Raw genomic sequence first — 15,924 nt, 5'->3', positions numbered from 1 at the left:
TATACGCGTTTAGAATTCCCAAAATAGCATGGTCAACAAGGAATATTCTGATCACAACGCAGCCGGCCCGAAGCCGGCACAAATCTCGTCCGGTATAATTTAACTTATGCCATTGGCGGGGGGCTTGCACGCGATATTTTTAATAAGCTTTAAGAAGATATAAAGCACGCGGCAAGCGCGAGCTTTGGCTCAGTCCAAGCCTTCGATCAGCATCGATATCATTTATTGACGAGGAATAAAAAAAACATATTCGAGAAGAAGGCTCGATTTTTTCTTTTGCAACCGAACATGTCGCAAAAATCAGTACGTCGATAACTTTATTTATTTGCGCGTGAGACAGTTCGATTCGCTTGGAATAATTTATTTATCATTATACTATTCGCATCCGCAATATTTCAGGAAGGTGATGTATCTGCCGAGGGATCTACGTCGCAAGCATACAAGGTGCTTCAGAATGATCAAGTTGGTAGGTGAGTAGAACCGATAAATTATTCAAAATAAAATATGTAATCTACGAATAAACATTTTATAGCAGTAATTTCTTAATGAAACTATTTAACTTAATACACTTAATAAGTTGAATATTTATATAAAATTAATTACACAAAATTACAATATAGTTATATAATTACAACAAATTACTGATTTACCTAATAACAAATATAACAAATATATTTCAAACTTGAGATTGCAACATGTAAAAGATATAGAATTATGTATGTCAAAACAAAAAATAATTTTTAAAAAATGAAACACCAAAGGCCATGGTTTAATATATAAATTAAATATTTATATGAATAAACTATATAAAGTGAAATATTAAGATACACATCAGATTAGAACACAGTAAATCACAGTGAAAATATTTCAATATGGGAAGAGATTATTTCCAGCGATTGAAGTATACATAGTTGTTTTAATCAAGCATATTTCAATTAACATTAATTTATGACGAATCACACATAAAATGCTTTCTTAGGTACATGATCGCGAGTAGAGAATTGCAAGCTGGCGAAGAAATTGCTTCGGAAACACCTTTCATCGTCGGACCGAAAGCATGCACTTATCCCTTGTGTCTTTCTTGCTACACACCTTGGCCACCTAGCCCGGATGACAAACCGCTCTGTTCCAAGTGTGGATGGCCCGTTTGCAATCAAGAATGTGAGAACGCTCCACAACATAAGGATTACGAGTGCCCAGTGAGTGCGGGAATTTTCAGAGAACTTGTATCTGCATAATAAATTCTGCGATCAACTCTGTATTAATCTGATCAATATCTGTATTATTATACGCACAGAAATGGAGATTATCTTATAAAATATATTGTGTATAGTGCGCAATATATTTTTCAATTTTTTTAAAATATAAATTTAAGAACATATATCTTCTCCCAGGTTTATAAAGCTATTTCATATCATAATCATTGCCATATTTTTTAAAAACATGAATTGAAAATACGTCGCAATAATTGTTTATGTCTCCTCAAATTTGTTTTTACATATCAATCTTCTTTGATAGATATTCGTACAGGCGAATGAGAAGTTTAACGTGGACGCTGTGCTGGATGGAGATGGTAGTGTTCCGCAATTAGAGTGCATAACGCCCTTAAGATTATTGTTGGAATCGGAGAGGAACGTCGAGAGATGGAACAAGGAAATAAAGGATATGGAGGCACATAATAAGATAAGGCGTGAAAAAACGCAGTGGAAATCGGATCACGTCAACATCGTGGATTATCTGAGAAAACGACTAAAGCTCGATAGGTTTACATACATTAACAGACATATATTTCGTCGATAATTATTTGACGTAGAATCTCAAAGCAAACTTATTCTCGGCAGATTCTCGGAAGAATTCATACAAACAGTATGCGGGATTTTGGACATTAATACGTTCGAAGTCCGGACGACGAAGGGATTCAGCGCGCGAGGTCTTTATCCAACGGTTGCCATGATGAATCACTCGTGTGTCTCAAACACGTCTCACAGTATATCGCCGATCGATTACAGGTAATTAAATTCGTGTGATTCTTTACGATGAGAACGTAAAACTTGTCGTATGAGACACTGCAAGTAGCGTTAATTACAGCGACAAAATGTTTTTAATTCAATGACTTATACTTGAACGCGATATCTTTAACGAAACGATCTTCTCATTTATCTCTTATATACGCTCACGCATTCTCCTTCCTCAATTAATTCATGCACCGTGCACGATCCCCAGGAAATCTCACGAGGTTTATTATGCCGATGAGAATACACTCGTTTTATATATGAAAGCGGTAATTATAATACACGCGATTTTTGCGCGTCTACAGGATACGACTGCGTACCACGCTTAAGGTTCCTGCGGGCGGTGAACTTTACGGGAGTTACACGCATTCGTTACTTCCGACAATGCTGCGAAGGGAACACCTACTCGAGGGCAAATACTTTGCATGCGCGTGCCCGCGATGTTCAGATCCCATGGAATTGGGCACCCATATGTCCTCTCTTAAATGCAATAAATGCGACAATGGAGTTATCTTACCATTGGATTCTCTAGGTATTGCACAGCTAGAAACATATATATGCATATAACTTAAGATATAAAATATAAGAAAATTTTGTAAATATATAAATAGTATGATACATTTCTTAAACTCGGATACCTTTTACAAACGATATCTTTCAGATTCGAAAAGTACATGGAATTGTACGCATTGTGACTTCTCCACTAGCGGACAAGCGGTGCGAAAAATTTTCAAGATTATTCAAACGGAAGTAGACACTGTTGAAGCTATCAGTGGCGCTGACGGAGCCGATGCGATTCTCGAAAGAGAGACTGTTATAAAAAAATATCGATCAGTTTTACATCCCCATCACGCCTTTCTTACAATACTAAGGTATGATAAAACCGTAAGAAAAAAAGTATAATTCTAATAATAATGTTAAATCAATTTTACTCAATCAGTTTTCATCCTTACAACAGTGAACTTAATTTCACGTTATTTCTCCAACCATCAAAATTCATACTAAAATTCCAATAATAGATTAATGAATGATTTATTAGACGTATACTCTGATTGTGTATACTATATATTTACTACATTATGATTTAATTAGACATAAATAAGAGTTTATATATATATTTATATATAAAATACGTCCATATATTTTCTTTCTCCTGTATAATCTTTTTGTACAGATAGAAAGTAATAAGAAGAATAATTTTCGCATTGATTTTTTTTTAAAAAAGTAAAACTTTTAAAGAAATGAAAATTTCTCCTCCCCCCACACACAATTATATGTAAAAAAACAATGCAAGAATTATTTTTTAAGTATTCTTTTTATTATTTTTCCACATAGAGATTATACAAGAGAAAAAAAACACATTTTATACATATAATATATATAATTTATATTATATATATTTATATTAATATTATATTTATGTATATATATATATATATATATATATATATATATATTTATTTATTTATTTATTCTTGTATATCTATTGTTAAGAAAATCATAGGCTAAATCATAGGATATTATGTTTCTTTCTCTTCCTCTCTCCTAGACATTCGTTAACCCAAATGTATGGCCGAGTTGATGAATATTTATTAGACGATTTACCGGATGTTGTATTAGAGCATAAAGTTGACATGTGCCGTTTATTGCTTCAAGTATTGGACATTGTGGAGCCTGGATATTCACGCATAAGAGGTACACGCTTTTCATATGGATATACGTTCTCTCTTTGATTAGGAGATGTAAGAAATATGTGAAAATAATTTTATCGCCTTTTTGACAGGCATGACGTTATACGAGTTGCACGCACCATTACTTTTCCTAGCGAAAGGTCAATGGAATGCCGATGTCATTGACGAGGCAGGGCTAAAATCTAAAATGATAGAAGCCGCAACTATCTTAAAAGAAGCTGTGACAATATTAACCTTAGAACTACCGGAGACGGTTGAGGGACAAATAGGACTCGTCGCAAAAGAGTCTCTCGTTCAGCTGGAACAATCTATAAATAATTTATAAATAAATTTATTGTAAAGATCTCTCTCTTATATATTTGTCTAGGGAGATTTACATTAATAAATGTTTCGATATGTATGAGAAATATCGTTGTATCACAAAAAACATATATCGTAATTTCTTTAAAATATATATTTTAGTAAAGTTTATATTTTTAAATATAAAATATATACTTTTTATTAAACTTTATTAAATTAACTCATACAAAATATTTCTATAAAAACATGTAAATATATAGAATAAAACGCATTTGATATTTTGAGAATGAATCTAAATCTACAACAAAAATATACACCAGAAAATATATGTATAGCATGATGATTACATTAATATACCTGAAAATTCTTTCTCTCTCTAGATAACTCTCTCTCTTCTTTATATGTGAGATATCATAAAAATATTTATACGAGTTTCTGGCGAGATATCTTGATGAGATATGCGATACATATCTTCTCTTTTACTTGATAATACATTTAATGAAGCCATTGCATAGTTAAAGCCGAACGGATCTAAAAGTATATATTTAGAGGATGCCAATTTGTTTATGTTATATCAATGTGTACGTTGTGTTGTATTTTACACTGCTGTGTATGTATCAGCGAATTGCGCGCAATCCACACAGTGTCTAATAATACAACACGTCGCATGTATATGTCAGTTTCGTGTTGCTGATGTGCTCGCTTCCAACAAATATCAGTTTCGCACATCTCAAGGAAGTAATCTCTAGTAGATATTATGGCGCCTGTCCCCCCGAAGTATAAAATTGTGCATTCTAAAAAACTTGGAAGGTACATATAGTCATACAATTTTTAGTGTAATATATTAATTCATTTTTAATGTAATATATTAATATATTATATTACATTAATTTTTAATGTAATATATTGATTCAATTCTTTGTACATACATTAACAGGTATTGCATAATCAGATTGTAATAAAATGTATTTGTTTGAAAAATAATAAGAAGGAGAATTCTCCTGAAAAATAAGAATAATTTTTGCATTGCTCTGTTTTTAAATAATCATATAAATGTATACATCTACGTGTAAAATTATATGTGTAATTATAAACTATAAAATATTCTGTAATATAATTGCAACTTTATTTAAAAGAACAATGCAAAAATTATTTTTCTAATTATTTTTTCATAAGTTCTTATATTTTTATAAAAGATAAAAAAAATTTAATAATCTTTTTCTATTCTTCTTATTATTTTTTGCATAAATGAACAAAGAATATGAAGTATAAAACAAAGCGAACATATATATGAACATAATTCATATATAATTATAATATATATTATATATATTTATATATATGATTATATATAGACTTTTTTCCGCGAGTATTGAGAAATATTCTTTTGTATTTTTATAAGATATCTCGTAACAACTAAAGATGTAACACCAGGAGAAGCCATAATTCGAGAAGAACCGATTGCAGTCGGTCCGATGACATATAACAAGAACTATTATTTCTGTTTCGCGTGTTTGCGCTCGTTACCAAAAATCGGCACAGGAAACCGGTATACTTGTTCCAGATGTAATTTCGCACCACTGTGTAGCGTCGCATGCGAGGTAATGAATTACAATCAATGGTTCTCAGAGTCTTATTCTTAAAAAGAAAAAAAGTAAAAGAAAAAAATTCGCGCTTTTAAAAGATAGTTGGCAAAAAATTATTGACCTCGTAAAACTTCATTTGTTTAAGAATATAAAAATATATAAAAAGACGTTTGAGAACCGCTACGCGTTACATAATACTGTACCACTTTTAATGTTAATAGCGTTTTTAAAATTTTGTCTCTTTTTTTCCTATCTTTAAAGGCTCGAACGAATCATCATACAAATGACGAATGTCAAATATTTAAAGAGAATCGAAAGCTGTTGGCGAATATTGAAATTAACGCGACAAAAATTTTGCTAGCCTTGCGATTATGGCTAACAAAATACAGAAATCCGTCTATATGGGAGAGAATAAATAATATGAAGGCTCATCTAAATAAAAGGATCGGCACGCTTGTTTGGAAGGAAAATGAAATCGATGTTGTAAATGTGAGTTTCATGTAAATCAGATCATTATATTAATGTTAAAACATTTGACATTTTAATCTAATCTACTTTCTGCGCAGAAAAGAAATAGAGAAAATCGCATAAATATTCCCAAAATATTTTTAAAAAATTTCATTTAAAAGTATCAAAGATATTTCAATGATTATCGCTTATTCAGATTACCCACTATTTGTATATGTATGTAATATATATATGTGTGTATGTGTGATAGGTGATTCAAAAACTTCGCATGCCCGATAAGACTGAGCCACCGAGTGCAGAACTGATACAGAAATTATGCGGCATCTTGGACATAAATACCTTCGAATTGCGATCGCCTAGCATTTTGGACGGTCTTCTCCTTCGGGGTTTGTACATCGAGGCATCCCTCATGAGTCATGATTGCAGGGGCAATACTCATCTTACTATGGATGACAATTTTCAGCTGACCGTTTACGCAAGTGTCCCGATCAAGCAGGATGAGCCTATTCTTTTCAATTATACCTCGTCACTGCTGGTCAGTCAATGGCACGAATTCGAAAATTAATATCTTTTCCCTTCCGAATATCACGCCAATATTATCTGACGATTCAATTAAACGATTTTTTTTTATTGGCGAATATATCTTTCTCGTTTCTTTCGTTATTTCTAAGAATCATCTGATGACGATGTGCTACGTCAACATTAAAATAATAATAATTTTTGATTTTATAACATAATACAATATCAGGGTACAGCCGAGAGAAGACAACATCTTCGAGAGGGAAAGTATTTTGAATGCGAGTGCCCTTTGTGCAAGGACCCTTACGAATTGCAATCGCATTTGAGCAGCGTGCTATGTCCGCGCTGCAAAGAAGGATTCGTGGGAATACAAGATACTTTTGTCATCGCGCCATACGAGCGAGCGAGTCGATGGCAATGCCAGATGTGCAAGAGGACTTACAGCGGTCGTCTTATCAGGGCTACGTTGAACATATGCAAAACACTTATCGATAAGTGCGAGGATATTGACGTAAAGGTTTGCAAAATATAAGATGTAAAATCAAGCATATTTATATTATTTTCAATTCCGTTGCAAGGATCTAATATTTTTTAGGGTATTGACGACTTGCTTAAAAGATTATCCCGATCTTTGCATACCAATCATTTCCTCATATTATCGTTAAAGCAGAAATTATTGACGGCGTGTAGAAGAGAGATAACATCTCTCAATCCTCGAAGGAAGATTGTACAGAAGATGCTGGATACGTGCAAGGAAGTCTATGATGTTTTAGATATAGTAGAGCCGGGCATATCACGTTCAAAAGGTATATACATTGTTTACATGCTGTACAATTGTATGAGAGTACTTGTCAGTATTATTGCAAATATCGATATTTCAGGCATAATGTTATATGAAATGCATTTGCCTATAATAATATTAGCGAATCAATCCTATTCCGCGCGCGAGATCTCGTCAGCGCAATTGGTCTGCCGGCTGGAAGAGGCTCGAGTTCTTCTGAAGAAAGCTCTGACTATGCTTCTTTTGGAACCAGCAACGACTCCGGAAGGAAAATTAGCTAAAAAAGCGCTCGCGGAATTACGTACGCTAAATCAAAATATAAGTGACGTAAAATCCTTACCGCCAGAAGAACCAAAGTACATGCGTAGAGTAAAAAAACAGCACAAGAAGATCAAGTGATTCCGTTTTCTCATTAATTTATATATATAATGTATAATATATATGTGATAATTTCATGTTTCGCAAATAACAGCTATGACCCATACAGCACAGAACATTGCAGTAATATTGCGGCAATATTGTAATGTTGCTGCAATGTTACAACAATATTAATAATATTGCTGCAATATTCTGTGCTGTATGGGGAGCTAAAACAATTATCAAATGCATTACATTGTGAGTGGTAAAAAAATTCATATTATCTTTTATTGATATATTATTTGCGATCATATTGTGATTGATATACTATTTGTGCATTTATGATATATTGTTTTTTTTTATATTCTCTAATTATTAGGATTGCGAAATAACAGCGTTACAAATTTCGTCTGTAATAAAAATGTAACTTTGATATATTTTTTTTCGATAACGATAACTCAACATTTATTTTTGTTATTTTTCAAACTTATATTTGTCAACGTAAATAAGCACACATAAAAAGTATCTTTAAACATGAATATAATAATTTATTATGCATAACTGTTTTTTACATATAAGTTATAATGACGTTAAAAAAATAACAAAAATTGTTATCGAATCGCTATAATTTCCGTTATTTCTTTTAACGTTATTATAAATTATATATAAAAAAGTTTTTTTTCCAATAATACACACACACACACACACACACGCACACGCACACTACAAAAGAAAATAAAGGAGGATAAATTTTATTAATCATACATCTTTATGAAAAAAATATTTACAGTTTTATAAATGGAAAATTGCGCAACTTAAAAACAAATTTCAAAAGAATTGCAACTGAAAAAAATTGTAATTTAAAAAGTTTCTTCTTTTTTTTCTCTATTCTGATCTGATTGAGATAGTTTTTTTTATACACACAATCGTTACTTATTAATATGTAATGATTATATAATTATTATATAATACTGTATTGTCTTGCATTTTTGGAAATTGTTTTTTATTACTCTATTATAATTAATATAATAATAAATAACTAGAGTGAAAAAAACAGATTATATATTCGTATATTTGTGTGTTTGATGTGTATTGATTTGTATGTACTTCCATACAAATTTGAATATATTCATATAAATTTTCATTTCCACACACAATTAATTTAAAGAAATAAGTAACACTCCGAATTTCTACAATTATGTTTATACATTATAGATTCAAAAGTTATTTGTAACACTGTAACCACATTTGTAACATATGAAAATTCTTCTCAAAAACTTTGTAATTTTCATAGTAGAATGTCATATAAGAGTATCGATTTGAGTATATCGATTTGAAAAAATAAAATCATTTTATTTCGTATATTAATAATGAAGAAAATAAAATATGAGAATTACAGCACTCGGTTTTTATAATTGTTTCTCCTCGATATTTGTACTGGAATCGAAACCGAGATCACTTGAGCAACCACCATATGTGAACATTTTTGGAATGTCTTGCCCGTAATATATTTTCGCGTTGCGCGCCAATGAATCGTATTTCTTGAGTTCTAAGAATTCCTTAGATAAAAGTAGCTTATTCGCCTCGGCTTGCATTTTCATTTGGTAGAATTCGGCATCCGAACGGCTCTTTTGTCTCGCTAAATGCATCTCATCCTCTATCGCAGCCATTTGTTGCAAAGACTCTTTCTCCATGATTTTTTGATTATACTGAATCTTTGCAACCTGTGCTTCTTTTTCAGCTTCGATAACAGCCTTTTTGCGATCTGTCTCAGCATCTTTCTCAACTACTTTTTGATGTTGTGTGGATATTAGCAGCTTTGTTTTCTCTGCTTCCCTGGAGATATAAATATAAAACATAATTGAAATATATAATCCAAAATTGAAGTAACATATAAAATATATAAAATATAAAAATATACAAAAAATAATTTTAAAATTTAAAAAAGAAAATCAAATAATAAATCAATTAATAAAATAATTACTTACATCAATTCATAATTTTTCCTGATTGTTTCAGGAATTTTTGGTTTTGTTACTCTTACAGCTTGTATATTGAGACCAGGCGCTAATTCATTCAAGTCCCTTTGAAGTGCAGTTTTTAAATTTTCGTCAATTTGATCAAACAAATCAATGTATACTTCATGTAATGTATGTACCGAACAAAACTGATTTAATTCATGATGCACTTTATTAAAAATTAAGGTACGATCATAATCTGCTGTGAAATTTCTCACCATATTGTAAACTGCAAAAAATATATGTGTTAAAGTATATATAAAACACAAATATAGAATAATATATTAACATATTCTCGAGAAAAATTGAAAGAACAAATTGCTAAAACTTACCGCTATTTGCATCCAATATATTCACAACTTCTATACGATCAAAGTAAATCATTACACCACCGCTAGTTCCACATGGCACATTCTTCACTTCATCCGTCTGCAGAGTTACTTGAACTGCACGATATGTGGTCAACAACGGTATCATCATATGAAAACCTGGATTACTCACTTGGGGTAACAACGCACCACCCTGACAGAGACATAGACTTTCATAAAATATAACAATTAAAGAGTAATGAGATTCTTGGACACAATAGAAAAATATACTTGAAATAACTCACCCGGAAGTACACCCCTACATGACCCTCTTCGATACGATGAAGAGAAAAGTTAAATACTATTGCAAAACATACGAGGAAGCCAATTGCTATAATCCTTTGATCAAACATAATTATCTGTTTATAATGCGCTAAAAAAAAGATACACAAATAAAACAGTTATAATCTGCAGAAGATATATGTATATAAATAATGCACAGCTATATATATATATACATAGTATATTCAAAATATAGGGAGTGAGTCACGAAATTCGAATAGCTTGAAATAATAGTATCGCATTTAACTCGTAACGATAGTTACATAATGTATAAATATAAAACGGTAATTATATAGCGCACAATTAGCAAATCAACTCGGAGCTGAAGTGACTCCTATAAATTAGAATTTAGAATACAATATAGAGAGGTTATTTAAAGAATAATCATGCACGTGTGTGATATACAAATAATAATACCTTTAACTCAGAAGACGAAAAATGTGTATTACAAAATAATGACAGATGCGTGATTATAATTAGAAATTACAACATAGTCGATTAAATTCATATTTATGAAATAAGTCGCTTGATCTCATCTAGTAGCCATAGCGCTCTCTCTCAATCACTGCCTTCGATAAGGAAGATATCGACTTTGGATAAAATATGATTCATCAGGAACAATGGAAACTATATTAATTTTCCTAAGATAAAACATTTTATTATATTAGTTTTATCTTCAATTAATTGAATTGAATTTTTATTTACGATATTTTTTTATTTCCTTTAATGATAAATAAAAAAATCTAAAAAAATTAAATGATTGATTTGAAGTAAAATTTCTTTACTCGTCTTTTTCAGACACGTGGCAGTTTGACAGTGGCGGTTAATGTCAGTGGGGATGGGGATGATCAAATATTTGACAAATTTAATACTTTGCCATTATATTACAATAATTCTCTCCTCCTTTGTTAATCGAAAATTAACTAATATATGTACATAATTTTTCGTATTTTTCTTTTAATTTTAATTGCATATTTTTTAATTTTAAATTAAATATATGTATATTTCACATTATGGAAAAGAAGCAACGATATTTGCAAATATCGATTTAACATACCCGTTTGAAGAGTGGATGTATCGATTAGATTTTCAATCATTTCGATTAATCGTTTTGAATCGATTCTCTCATCTTATTGACATGATAAAGAGGTTCAGTGAATGAAAATTCTGAAATGACAGTTTGACAGATGTATATAAATAACTTTTACATATTTTAACGGTGTTTTAATTTATTGTTTTTACGATTTATTTAAAAAATGGAAGTTAAAACGAAAAGCGATCATTTATTGGCATTAAAAGGTAATATATTGTTAAATAATAATTTATATCATTTTTTTTACAACCTTTCAGATTATGTTATTTTAATCGAGCAATTATTCTATTATATATAATTAAATATAATAGCATAGAGAAAATGGAAAAAATTATATCCACAAAGAGATTGCAAATAAAATATTCTTACAGTGATGAGATTAACACGACCTACTTTGGCAAGTCCCATGGTTGTTACATGTGATTCAACAGACTTGCCAGGTAATACGTTAAACAATGAACTCAAGAGCGATTGTACAGCATTGCAAGGCATGGATGCGCTTGCTATTGGACAATTTATGGTGTTACCTCAAAGTTTTGGGTATGTTTTTTCAGTTTAGAAATACTTCTCTGTATTTAGAAAAAAAAATGTCCAAACGAGTTTCTATAATATTACTCGAGTGATATTTGTGTTTTATTTTAGGAATATATATTTAGGAGAGATATTTTCCAGCTATCTATGTGTACATAATGGTAGTAATCAGGTGGTGAAAAATGTTACTGTAAAAGTAAGTTTCAAAATAATATATTGGGGCTATATTTTAAGATAATAATAATAACTTTTTTTATATTGTATCAAATTTTTATATTCTCTAATATCTTGTTTTTTAAATATATTCTATAGGCAGACTTACAAACAAGCACACAGACAATTTCTCTTTCTGGTAATAGTTTAGAAGGAAATGAATTAGTACCTGATAGTACAGTTGATGAAGTTATTCACCATGAGGTTAAAGAAATAGGAACACATATGTAAGGATATTTAAGTTATAAGTTGTTATAAAATTAGTATTTATAAGTTGTTATAAAAATTCATTTTTAAATTTAAATAGAAAATATATCTTTTTATTTCTAGATTGGTTTGTGAAGTGTCTTATACAAATCAGATTGGACCTCCACTATCATTTAGAAAATATTTTAAATTCCAAGTAGTCAAACCACTGGATGTAAAGACAAAATTTTATAATGCAGAGGTAATATTTAAATATCTAACTATATTTAAGTTACATGTTCTCATACAAATTCTTATTCTGCTATATGTTTTCACAATAATATTTTTTTAAAGTCAGATGAAGTATATCTCGAGGCACAAATACAAAATCTAACAGCTGGGCCAATTTGTTTAGAAAAAGTTGCTCTTGAATCATCTCATTTATTTAGCGGTAAGTTGTTGCGGTAATTAAAATAGTTATAATTAAGAAAAATGTTCTATTTTTAACTTTAAGTTCTATTTTTGAGAGAAATATATTGCATTTTAGTAACTACACTCAATACAAATGACGAAGGAGAATCTATTTATGGAAGTGTAAATTTACTAGATACAAATTGTAGTAGGCAATATTTATATTGTTTAAAACCACAACTAAGCTTAATGAAAGATCCGAAAATGATGCAAAACGCTACAAATATTGGAAAGTTGGATATTGTATGGAGGAGTAATTTGGGAGAGAGGGGAAGATTACAAACGAGTCAGCTGCAAAGAATGGTATGTTGCATTATTCACTGATAAATATTTTATATGTACATAAAATTTTATTATCTTAGGCACCTGAATACGGAGATCTGAGAGTAATCATGAAGGACATACCTTTGAAGGTGAATCTTGAAGAACCAGTCAATTGCACGTGTCATATAATAAATACATCGTAAGTTCGACTATATGATTTAAAAAAAAAATGTATGATATATTATTATAAATATAATTATAGTTCTTTCATTATCTTATATATAGAGAAAGAAGTATGGAATTACTATTGAGTTTAGAGTCCAATGAGTCTATAGCTTGGTGTGGAATATCCAATACAATGATTGGTAGTTTGAAACCCGGGATTTCTATGGATATACCTCTCTGTTTAATTATGTTGAATACAGGCATTATTGTGAGTAATTTATTTATATGTGTGTTAATATACTATTAAGTGATACGTTTTTTTTCTGTTTTTCGCAGACTATCTCTGGATTAAAATTAACAGATACATTTTTAAAAAGAGTATATGACTATGATGATCTAGCGCAAATTTTTGTCAATCAGTTGGACTGAAATGTATAAAAACACTTTTTTGGATTTTGGCATTTGCTGTTTATAAACATAATAAACACAATCATGTTTTATATAATCGAAATTATATAGAATATTTTATGAATTAATAGAACATTTGCACATAATGATACATTTGCATTTAAATATAACATATTTAAATATAAGTATTAGCTTACTTTTGTAATAAAGAGATCTTTATTCAATTGTTTTAATAGTTGAAAACTTCTTTAAAATGTATAAAAATATATATTGAATGCTGGGCAATCTCTGAGCTTTCTCATTTTGTTTATTAAATTTTGTTATATAATAGTTATATAAAAACAAATGTAATATTGATGTATACTAGACTGCTGAAATATTCATAAATATCCATCCAGTGTTGACATTTTTTCGTTTTCATTAACAGCTCCTACCGCACACGCAAGTAATGTTTGAATGTCTCGTGGTTCATTTCCACCGAAAATATATCCGCTGGCTTTATCCACCGCATTTTTCACTTGCAGCAATAATGCTTTATTAGAAACGTCTAGAGGTATAAAACTGACAAGACTATAGCCTTCAATTATCGATACTAATGCTTTGTTAAGTTTCTTGTACCTGTAATACATTGAATCTATTTAAAAATTTGTCATAAAATACTTTATAAATTAATAAAACACATTCACATTTGAACATAATATATTTAAGTACGATTAGCTTACTTTGCAATAAAGAGATCTTCATCCAGTTGTTCTAAAAGATAATTTAAATCCAGTACTTCTGTATAAAAATCTATGTTGAATGCTAGACGATCTTTAAACTTTTTCATTTCATCAAATTTTGTCATAATATTTACATGAGGCAAACCTATTTGTAACATCACTGTGGTGCAAAGAATCAGAGAGGATAAATATTTTCCTATAATTGATAAAAAAAAATAAAACAATTAAATGACCGGTGAAACTCTAATAATTTCATGTAATTATTTATCTAATTAAAATAAATACATTACCAGGATCACTACAATGATGTGAATCTACAAGATGCACACTGCATAATCTCACTAAATTCTGGCTCAATTTTTCTGCTATCCGGCTCACTGATTTATGATGTGTATACAATTCGACCTGTTATATTTTATAATGTATTATTTGTTCACTAATAGAAGATAATTGGAGAGAATATTGTCACAACTTACTTGACCCGGACAATCAAAAATAAGATAGTGATCCTTTAAATTCAAAACTCTTGTAATGAGCCACTGCACATTGATCTCTAGAAATTCCATACAATGAACTAAAGCACCATTTGGTCCAAGCCCAAAGTCTGTCATAACATCTTCGTGTTTAATCAATTCAGATATATCTATTGCTGGAACATATTCCATGTTTTCATTTGCTGGATCTAAAAATGTAAAAATTATTGAATTAGATTTAATCAAGAAGTAATTAAAATTTTATATTTATATTTACCAATATTAATAACAGCTACTTTTCTTCCAATAGACTCTAGAAATTTAGACATTGCATTACAATATGTCGTTTTTCCACTCCCAGGTGGCCCAATAACAAGTTGTCCATAAATTAAGGTCATAATGATTCAGTTGATATTATATTACCACGATTTTATTTGATTTACAGCAGCAACAACAGATTTTAAAGTCTTTACGTTGTAATCCTTCAAGGCTATTGATAGCAATAAAGGTTTTTCAATGTTAATTTCTTGCGCTATATATCTGGCAGCTACATGAATATCATTGTTGTCACTACCAAAGAGTGTCCTGAAAATTTTAATTTTATTTAAATATATATCCAGCTCTTTAAATTGTTATGGTAATTATTATCACTTACTTTATTGTAAATACATCGCTTGTATAACCGTTTACAGAGGATTCACGATTTATCATCAATAATGTTCCAAATTTTTTAAAATGCGTTACAATCAACAGTGTCCGATTGCTATAAAAGATATATTGACATTAAATAAAAGCTTTCTTAAAAAAAGATACGCAAGGAAATTACATTGTACCTATAAGGTCTTAAAACAATATCAGTATGATGGCCATTTATAACGATACCACAGGAACGTTCAGTCATATTTTTTACACATGAATCAGCATGAATACACAAAGATCAACTATAGTCAAAATACCAGTTGCAGTTGCAGCAAACATAGCCTTCTCTCTGATTGCCGACATGTCGTTCGATATCA

The 15,924-nt window shown here is 30.1% G+C and overlaps 5 protein-coding genes across 7 annotated transcripts; 3 read left to right on the top strand and 2 right to left on the bottom strand.

Moving 5' to 3' along the window:
* The first annotated feature begins 74 nt into the window (after positions 1-74).
* Positions 75-4,290, top strand: LOC145967954 (SET domain-containing protein SmydA-8). The gene is made up of 9 exons (XM_083093070.1): positions 75-303; positions 400-470; positions 980-1,199; positions 1,519-1,763; positions 1,842-2,009; positions 2,318-2,544; positions 2,674-2,884; positions 3,562-3,707; positions 3,796-4,290. The coding sequence occupies exons 1-9, from the start codon at positions 289-291 to the stop codon at positions 4,026-4,028; spliced, it is 1,536 nt and encodes a 511-aa protein (XP_082949196.1). The 5' UTR covers positions 75-288; the 3' UTR covers positions 4,029-4,290.
* A 112-nt stretch (positions 4,291-4,402) lies between these two features.
* Positions 4,403-9,277, top strand: LOC145967953 (SET domain-containing protein SmydA-8). Of its 3 annotated transcripts, none has more exons than XM_083093069.1 (7): positions 4,403-4,813; positions 5,406-5,604; positions 5,851-6,078; positions 6,308-6,592; positions 6,806-7,093; positions 7,172-7,382; positions 7,500-9,277. In XM_083093069.1, exons 1-7 carry the CDS (start codon positions 4,761-4,763, stop codon positions 7,754-7,756), a joined length of 1,521 nt encoding a protein of 506 aa, XP_082949195.1. In that variant the 5' UTR covers positions 4,403-4,760; the 3' UTR covers positions 7,757-9,277. The 3 variants fall into 3 exon arrangements, with proteins under 3 accessions (XP_082949195.1, XP_082949194.1, XP_082949192.1); XM_083093068.1 differs by having other exon boundaries at positions 7,458-9,277; XM_083093066.1 differs by having other exon boundaries at positions 7,172-9,277.
* On the bottom strand, positions 8,238-11,270 carry LOC145967956 (erlin-2-B). Its single transcript, XM_083093073.1, has 6 exons — positions 11,168-11,270; positions 10,800-11,023; positions 10,346-10,473; positions 10,065-10,254; positions 9,703-9,961; positions 8,238-9,550 (listed from the first exon to the last, which is right to left on the bottom strand). Exons 3-6 carry the CDS (start codon positions 10,451-10,453, stop codon positions 9,124-9,126), a joined length of 984 nt encoding a protein of 327 aa, XP_082949199.1. The 5' UTR covers positions 10,454-10,473; positions 10,800-11,023; positions 11,168-11,270; the 3' UTR covers positions 8,238-9,123.
* On the top strand, positions 11,200-14,117 carry LOC145967955 (trafficking protein particle complex subunit 13). The gene is made up of 10 exons (XM_083093071.1): positions 11,200-11,681; positions 11,847-12,015; positions 12,118-12,202; positions 12,319-12,446; positions 12,550-12,667; positions 12,760-12,856; positions 12,953-13,179; positions 13,239-13,339; positions 13,426-13,573; positions 13,642-14,117. The coding sequence occupies exons 1-10, from the start codon at positions 11,639-11,641 to the stop codon at positions 13,732-13,734; spliced, it is 1,209 nt and encodes a 402-aa protein (XP_082949197.1). The 5' UTR covers positions 11,200-11,638; the 3' UTR covers positions 13,735-14,117.
* Positions 13,999-15,893, bottom strand: LOC145967957 (GPN-loop GTPase 2). Its single transcript, XM_083093074.1, has 7 exons — positions 15,742-15,893; positions 15,564-15,671; positions 15,186-15,493; positions 14,912-15,117; positions 14,726-14,840; positions 14,436-14,631; positions 13,999-14,331 (listed from the first exon to the last, which is right to left on the bottom strand). The coding sequence occupies exons 3-7, from the start codon at positions 15,304-15,306 to the stop codon at positions 14,094-14,096; spliced, it is 876 nt and encodes a 291-aa protein (XP_082949200.1). The 5' UTR covers positions 15,307-15,493; positions 15,564-15,671; positions 15,742-15,893; the 3' UTR covers positions 13,999-14,093.
* Positions 15,894-15,924: the final 31 nt, after the last annotated feature.

This window comes from Camponotus vicinus, unplaced genomic scaffold (genome assembly GCF_025532165.1).
Source record: "Camponotus vicinus isolate PSW18456_S1 unplaced genomic scaffold, iyCamVici1.0 SCAF_3, whole genome shotgun sequence".
NCBI classification, from domain to species: Eukaryota; Metazoa; Arthropoda; class Insecta; order Hymenoptera; family Formicidae; genus Camponotus; species Camponotus vicinus.
The sequence above is the reverse complement of the archived record's forward strand: the minus strand, read 5'-3'. Positions and strand labels throughout refer to the sequence as shown.